The sequence below is a fragment of the Sceloporus undulatus genome, chromosome 6, assembly GCF_019175285.1.
Source record: "Sceloporus undulatus isolate JIND9_A2432 ecotype Alabama chromosome 6, SceUnd_v1.1, whole genome shotgun sequence".
NCBI classification, from domain to species: domain Eukaryota; kingdom Metazoa; phylum Chordata; class Lepidosauria; order Squamata; family Phrynosomatidae; genus Sceloporus; species Sceloporus undulatus.
The window spans coordinates 23,202,656-23,211,038 of NC_056527.1; the positions used below are offsets into that span (position 1 = coordinate 23,202,656).

Here is an 8,383-nt window from a genome sequence, read left to right on the forward strand (position 1 = left end):
AACAATGATTTCCTATGGGATTTTTTCGTATCCCGAAAATTTCGTAACCTGGGTATTTCGTATCCCGAGGTACCACTGTAATGGAATGGTACTAATGTTGTAGAACTTTCCTATTTCTTTGTTAACTTTTCTTCTTTTTTGCTTTTCTGCATGCTTTTCAAAGGATATCATTGGAACTGGAAGGACAATGAGAGCTCTCCTCAATAATATCGAAAAGTGCAAGCCCAAGATGGTTAAGGTGGCAAGGTAAGTGTAGTGTTTGGGGAAAGAATATAAACAAAGGATTAAGAATATGCTTTGCATTTACTTTCAGTTCCTGGATCCTTCAGTTAAAAGGATTTAATTAGCAGAGAAAATTCAACAGAGAAAAAGTAGAAGTGATGGTCAGGTTGGAGTGGGAAAGTGGAAGTGCAGTACAGTCCTGTGCATTCTTGCTTAGAAGCAAATCACACCTTTGAGGGCTTACTTTCAAGTGAATCTGCATAGGATTCAAAGCTGGTATCAGTTTCTGTGTAGACACCGCTGTTCAACATGATTAACATCTGCTTGTTGCATGGGAGAACTCCAGAGGCAACTGACTCAGCTGCTAAGAATAGAAGCAGAAAAGAAGAAAGGAAATCCTTCTGAGTTACCACCCTCCATTCCACCCCCCAACTTGATGACTCTTCAAACCTCTCAGATGGCAAATGGGGGAACAATAGAGCTATTGACCCTTTTTGCTGAAAGGGATAAGTGGAAGAAAGTTAAAAAGAAAATAGGCAAACAACTTGGCCTCAGCTCAGCAAAACTCACCAGTCATGTATGATGACCCACAAGAATAGAGATGAGAAAATTCTGCCCCCCACAAGTGTTCAGCTCCCATAATCCTTTAGTCAAGCAAATGTGACATCCACAGAAGGTGTGGAAGCCTCACTTACATCATTTCCCACCCTTTGAGCTGAACCTTCCCATTTTTTAAAACAAAAATGCTATTTTGGAACACAAAGAAGTAGTGTGTGTATGTACACAGGAGTATTCAAATAGAGAATTGTAATCTCAGGAAACAATTGGAGGTGTGATTCTCAACTTTTCTCTGGAAAAAAAATTAGGGTGATGCAGGGAGTCTCTCTTGGGGGCTCCAAGTGTTACATAAGAGATGGGTTGCACAATTCCAGCCCCTACATTAAAGCATGTTGCAGACTTTGGCTTTCCAGAATTTTTAAAGTTCATATAAACCTTTACCCTTGGCTGTTGTTGTTTGTGTTGTTGTTAACTGCCTCTGCATCGATCTTGACCCATGGCGACCTTATGGATGAGACATCTCCAGGCCTCCTGTCCTCTACTGCTCTGCCCAGCTCCTGCAAACTCTTATTCGTGGTCTCTTTAATAAAGTCCATCCATCTAGCATGTGGCCTTCCTCTCTTTCTACTCCCTCCACCTTTCCTAACAGTATTGTCTTTTCCAATGATTCATGCTTTCTCGTAATGTGTCCAAATTATTACAGTCTAAGTCTTGTTATCTTGGCTTATAGGGATATTTCTGGCTTGATCTGCTCTAGGACCCATTTGTTTGTCCTTTTAGCTGTCCATGGAATCCTCAGCACTCTTCTCCAGCATCACAACTCAAATGAGTTGATTTTCCTCCTATCATCTTTCTTGACTGTCCAGTTCTCACATCCATAGAATCATAGAGTTGGAAAAGACCACAAGGGTCATCCAGTCCAACCCCCTGCCATGCAGGAACTCTCAAGCAAAGCATACCCGACTTAAAGACCTTCAAGAGAATGTGTTTCACTGTCGAACAGCCATTACTGTCAGGAAGTTCCTCCTAATGTTGAGGTGGAATCTCTTTTCCTGGAGCTTGCATCCATTGTTCCGGGTATTACTCTCTACCGTTTTTTCTCATCTTCTGCTTTTAAAATTGATGTCATATTTAATAAATATAACTCAGGGGGTTTTTTGTATATTTTATCTTTAACATTTCTTGTATTATTTTATGTATTTTATCCCAGAAAACTAACTTTTTCACATTTCCACCACATGTGGACCATTGAACCTCTATCCTGATGACATCTCCAACATGTATCATTTTCTAATTTAAACATTTTTTAGTCTCACTGGGGTGTAATACCACCTGTTACTTTTTAAAAAATTATCTTTCAAATCTTGACATTTTGTGAATGTACCATATTTTCCAGTGTATAAGACAACTGGGCATATAAGACAACCCCCAACTTCAGTCAACAATACTGATGGATGAACAATGTGATCAGAAAAAGCAATTTCCTCTGTTCTGAGGTGCCTAGCAGGCACCAATAGGTTGCTGGTGGGTGGTGATTGAAAAAGAGTTGGAAAAAGTTACTTTTTTTTTTTTACTACCAACTCCCATCACCTTGGCTATGCTAGCTGGGTGATTCTGGGCACTAAAGTCTATAGAAGCAACTTTTCCATACTCTTGAGTTCAACTTGGCAGACCACAAGTTGTATAGGCCTGGAGGCATTAGGAGAGAGGAAGAAAACTATACATTTAACAAAGCCAAGATTAGTTATTTGAACAAGTCCAGTTTTTTTTAAAGCATAAAAACATTTTGTTCTTTATTTAATAATAGTTTGCTGCTGAAAAGAACATCTCAACCTGATGGGTACAGACCTGACTGTAAGTGCTTTCATGCAGATTCTCTTCATTTCGTGACTAGGAAGTAACTAAAATGTTCCATTAACCTGTTTTCGGTCAGTAGGCAAGATGCAACAGGTCCAGCCACAAGGGTGTTGTTCAAAAATGATGCTAAGAATGGCATTTAAACAATGAAATGCTACCTGGATATGAATGCCCCGCTTAGATACAGTCCCTTCCTTTGTGTCTCATTTGCATTATCATTGTTTAAGGGAAATATCTGGGACTAATTAAGAAATGTCCACACTACAGATTTTAAAATTTCAAAGTAGTTTCATTGTCAAGGATCTCACCTTTGACATTCGTAGCAGTATTTTTAAAAACTGTAACTTTGGTTGCTAGCCAGCATCCCCTCATTGTAGCACAAATATCCACACATGGAGATGCACTGTGTGAACACTACATAACCCTCATGCAGAATTGTGACATTGTACAACTGATGTCATTGACTAAGTGCCATTTTGCAATGTGTAATTTACAATGCGCAGCTCATGACTGCAGTATATAATATACAACACTCAACTATAATGCACAGTATATGATGTGCAACTGCAGTGCAGAATGCTCATTCACAATATGTAAATCCAAGGGACAAAGGAACATGCTGTCTGTGCAACCCTGATTTTCCTGTTGTCCACAGAATATATCCATTGTGCAATGGTGACTTTTTGGCCCTGCATGTATAACATAATTTATGAATGTGCATGTCACTAACTGGATGCCAGTCCTTGTGTGTTATGCTAGGGTTGTCTAACTGAAATCCTCACAAATCTACATGTCCCAAGATTTTTTGGGGTTAACCTGTGCTAGCTACCTGCAGTTTGAAAACATTAAGTGTTGGTTTTTTGTTTTTGTTTTTTTGGACTACAATTCGACGAGTTTGTCGTCCTGGCTGGGGGAGTTGGGGAGTTATAGTCCAAAGTAATATTTCTAAGCTTTGTTTGTTACAGCTTCAAATCAGCCTAAACTTGTATGGCAGATGCATTTTAAAAGGTGGTTCTTGCCATCAGCTTTAAAGTGCTATTAGCATTTTGCTCAAGAGGACTAAGCCATATTGCAGCTTCACAGTGGCTTCAGGAAGGAACATTGTCCAACTGGGTGTCAGCTGTAGGCAAATGCAAAATCTGTGCTACAATCTGGTACTTACCAGGACGGTTGCTTAAAGCTGTTGGAAAACTCATTAGAGAGTTAACTCCTCCAACTCTGTGTTTGGGTAAGTGTTGCAGAATTAGTGAGGGTTAGATTTCCTTCCTTTCATATGTCAATAGGCCATCAGGATTATCTTTGGGCAGAATTGTGGTATATTATATGACTTAATTGGACACATCTAAACAATTTCAGAGATCAAATATTTGGCTTTAGCCATAATGAAACATTCTCAGCTAAGAGCTCTGAACTAGCAGTCACTGGGATTTGGCTATTGTATACTTTTTTCTAGGTCAGTGAACAAGTACAAAATGAAAGTACCAGTGTTTGTATTTTTAACAATATACCCTTTCTCTTTTTTGTTGTTGTTGTTCCAGATTATGGATTTGAAATTCCAGATTTATTTGTGGTGGGCTATGCCTTAGACTACAATGAGTACTTCAGAGATCTAAACGTAAGTGTCTTCCATTGGGTGCTGAAGAAATTTATTTTAGTAACTTGTAACATGGTAACCCAGTTGGTCTCAATTTTGTTCCTACTTAGTGTTTGTAACAGTAGTAATTGCTGTAGCCTCTTTGCGGTGCATGGTGTTTAAAAATCTATGATTGTCTAAACATACGCACGTATGCGCTCACACAGAGCCTGTCAATTGGCTCTATGGTCTACTCAAAGCCTGGAAAAGTTACTTTTTTGAACTACCAGAATCTCTCAATCAGCATGGCCCTTGGCCATGTTGGATGAGAAGTTATATGAATTGTAGCCCAAAATGTAATTTCCCCAGACTTTCCATTTACCTCTGACAGCATAACCAGATCTGTTTTATGTAATTGCTTAAGCTAATGCAGACCACCAGTTTGGAAGGTGATGTTTCTGTATCAGGATGACAACAGACTGGGAGCCTATAGCTTAGTGGATGAGTTTATGCTTTGTGTGTTAAAGATATCATTAATTTTTATTTATTTGCTTTTATTTATTTCATGTTCCATTCCTGGCATCTCCAGGTGGGGCTAAGACCTTAGTCTTAAACACTATAGAGCTCGTGCCAATCAGTCAGTGTGGACAGTACTGAGTTAGATAAATAAATAGTTTGACCCATTATAGGGCTTGCTCCTGTTTCCATCACTTCATTTTCTTTTAAGGACACAAAGTGATCTGTGTTGTGAGGTAGGAAGATTTACACAAGCCAACACACCTTTTATTACTGTAGTGCATAATGTAGTTGCATAAATACTACTATTTGACTTTCATGAGTGATGATATGAAACTTGTATTGTTTCAGCACCTATGTGTTATCAATAACCATGGCAAAGCCAAATACAGAGTCTAACATGTAAGCGGTTGGCTTGAACTGGAAGACTGACCATCCACTTGTATAATCTCCTGAAGAACAATTAAACTGACATCCATCTCATCCAGCCTGGACTCATGAATGACATCCTCTTCCCAAGGAGGAACTGCTCAGATTTTGTTCAAGTAGTGGCCTCCCTCATCTCCTTCTAGGGGTAACATTCTAGGGGCAAGAGAAAGACAGAGAAGTCCTGATCTTAATTACAGAAATTATGTTAAAAATGCAGAGTTGGTATGTGAGCAAAAGCTTGTATCCCATGAAACCACATAACAAGCACCTTTGTGCACTGAAATTGAGTACAAGTGCATTGTTGTCAAAATCCTTTCCCAAAGATCTATGGCTTTGTGGGACCATTGTAGGACTTGATACATTCTAATAGTGCAGGTTTTTTTTTTTAATCTCTGGCTGTTTCAAATACCATACCTGTGTCCTCACTTAAGCATTTTTTTAAAACCTTTTGAGGTAGTTTAGGCTAAGAAAGACTGGCTGTCCCAAGGCACACAATGAGTTTGATGGCTGAATGCCACCCCTGAGCCACTTCTATTTGTTCAGTGAATTAATTATACAATTTGTCTACCAAGGCCACTCACACAGAAGCAGTAGTTCACAGTAAGAAAAACAGTTCTGTACTCTGATCTTGCCCAAGGAGGCCATCCACTTGTCTCCTAAAGTGGTGCTCGGGTTTTATGTCTCCGTCCATGATTTTTCTTTATTTCATTTCCTGGCTTGACCTAGCAGACTGTGAACAGATTGAAGTAGCATAAACTATTCTTCAACTCTGTCAAGAATGCACTGGTCCCCACATCTGTCAGTCTCTTATCATTTGGCACAGGCCTTAATGCTGCTAGAAAAACAAAGAGCTCATTCTATATGGTCCTTGTAGGGTCCTATTTAGTCTCACAACAACCCTGTGATGTAGGATGGGCTACCTAATAGAGATCATTCTCTGATCAACCAGTGAGCATTGTATTTCAGTAAGGAACTCAACACAGATCTTCCTAGTCTGGCATTCTGGATACTGTGACACTTGAGATTTGAACTCAGGTGTCCCTGGTCTAGCTCTGTTTTCTCACCACTACTCTAAGCTGTCTCTGTTTTTCTTCTTTTTGTTCTTTACTTTTGATATTACCAACTGTTAGTTTAGAATTAGTACAATATTAAACAAATATGTAATACAATGGAAAGCAGGGGTCATAATCCCTATTTTAGAGAGAGAGGATGGTATAAAAAGCTACTGCAGAGATTCAAAGCAAGGCCTTTAACTAAGAAAATACTAAAGAAAAAAACTCAAAAAATTGGATAAGTTGCTTTTTGGACTAAATTTCCCACAATCATCGCTAGCCAGGCTCACCTGGAGGTTCTGACAGTCCAAGAAATAACTTTTCCCAGTCATAATTTTTAAAGTCACATTTGAATGGCAAGTGGACAGAGATCATTGCTATATCTCTATCTCTCTGATTTGCAAATTCTGTTGCTAGCTATGGTTGCAGGCAGCACCCATGATACAAAAGCAAATGCTGTCAGACCACATTGGAATTACTGTTGTTTGTGCAATGGAAGTTGGAAAAGGCATTAAAATGACAGGATATACCATGCCTATCCTTGAGTTACACAGTTTCTCTGAAAAATTACTGCAAACTATTTAGTCATTAAAATGTATTGGATTCTGCAATGTGGTCTGTTCATGGTGAATGAACGGTCTTTATTCATATGTACTGTAGTTCATCATTGTGGAGCTTCAGTTCTCAACAGAAGTAAATCCCATTGATTATGTTAGGGTTTGCTTTTGAATAAACATGTTTTTAAAATATTTGTTATTCTTACATAAGTCATTATGATTCCCCATTAAGGCTGGAAAAGTAACATTTGGGCAACAGCTTCGAGAATATCCCAGTGAGCTTGAGGAAGTATATGAATTTTGAATGTTTCAAATTGATAGATGTCTAGTGACTGTATCTATTAGTGTGTTTCTAACAAATCAGTGTTATCTTCCTGTGTAAAATCATAGAGAATTCTAGTATTATAATGCAGAATCTTAACAATTTTGCCCACTTTTAACTTGATCATTCAAAGGGAGATGATGATGTGTCATGCATGCATGGAAGTTTTCAGCTGTATATAATAAAGTCAATTTTGATTGGAATGAAACAATAGCAGCTACATTTTGGCTCCTAACCAGCACCTTTCATTTGTGTACAAAAAAGTAAAATAAACCAAGCACAATAATTTGCTAGAATGTCATTTCTTTTCAAGCATCAGGGTTTTTTTCTGGGGAGGGGGGTTGCAGAGAAAAACTGGAAGTCAGAAGAGTTATTTATTTGAACTGTAACATCAGCGGCCATGCTGGCTGGAGGATTCTCAAAGTTGTACTCCAAAAAAAGTCTATTTCAAATTATGGGGAAAATATATTTTGTTTTAAAGATGAGAGAAATGTATGACAAAACTAAGTAGCATGGAAAGCATCTTGAATACTGCTGACTTGGGAAGCTTCCTGTTTTCTTTGCTACCATCTGCAAAATAATTTTTCCTCATTTACCTGCTAAACTGATTTGAATCAGGTCATTATGTGCTATATACAAACTGCTCTCAATAACTTCCTGAAGGAAGCCAGTGGGAAAAACGAAATGAAAAATCTAATGCAAGTGGCTTTGTTCAGAACAGCATGGGGTCCATTGTTGTTAGGTGGCAGTTTCCTTACTAATAAACAGTAAGAAGGCTTTGCTATATTACAGATTGCTTATGACTCCCCGCCCCCATTTTTCAGTATGTATTTGCACATCCCATACAAAAGTTTACAATATAAACAAGGGCTTTTTAGGGGGGAATATGCTGTAAACATTTCCTGCAGGCTGATCTGAACTTTTCCTGTGTACTAGTGCTGTGACTTGTACATTGTTTTCATATTAATAAAATGACTTAAGAGTACTTATAAACTTATTATGATTATTTAATTCATTGTCCTCACTATTGAATGTTTAGGCAGATATGCAATTTTATTGGGTGGGAGGAAAGATGTCCCTGGAGTGTTTCCCCCACCCCAAAGGAAAAAAATCTCACCTTGCAATGCCAATAGATGAACTACTGGATCATAGACTCACAGAGTTGGAAGATATCACAAGGACCATCCAGTCCAACCCCCTGCCATGCAGGAACTCTCAATCAAAGCATATCCAACTTCTGTTTAAGGACCTCCAAAGAAGAATACTACACCACACTTTGAGAGACTGTGTTTCACTG

The 8,383-nt window shown here is 38.5% G+C and overlaps 1 protein-coding gene across 2 annotated transcripts in view; it reads left to right on the forward strand.

Moving 5' to 3' along the window:
* Nucleotides 1-8,071, forward strand: part of PRTFDC1 (phosphoribosyl transferase domain containing 1) — a 58,779-nt gene extending 50,708 nt beyond the window's left edge. For both annotated transcript variants that reach the window (XM_042475359.1, XM_042475361.1), the window contains exons 6-9: nt 164-246; nt 2,588-2,634; nt 4,176-4,252; nt 5,078-8,071. In XM_042475359.1, coding sequence (XP_042331293.1) covers nt 164-246; nt 2,588-2,634; nt 4,176-4,252; nt 5,078-5,125 — 255 coding nt within the window. In that variant the 3' untranslated portion in view covers nt 5,126-8,071. The remainder of the gene's footprint in view (nt 1-163; nt 247-2,587; nt 2,635-4,175; nt 4,253-5,077) is intronic.
* The last annotated feature ends 312 nt before the right edge of the window (nt 8,072-8,383 follow it).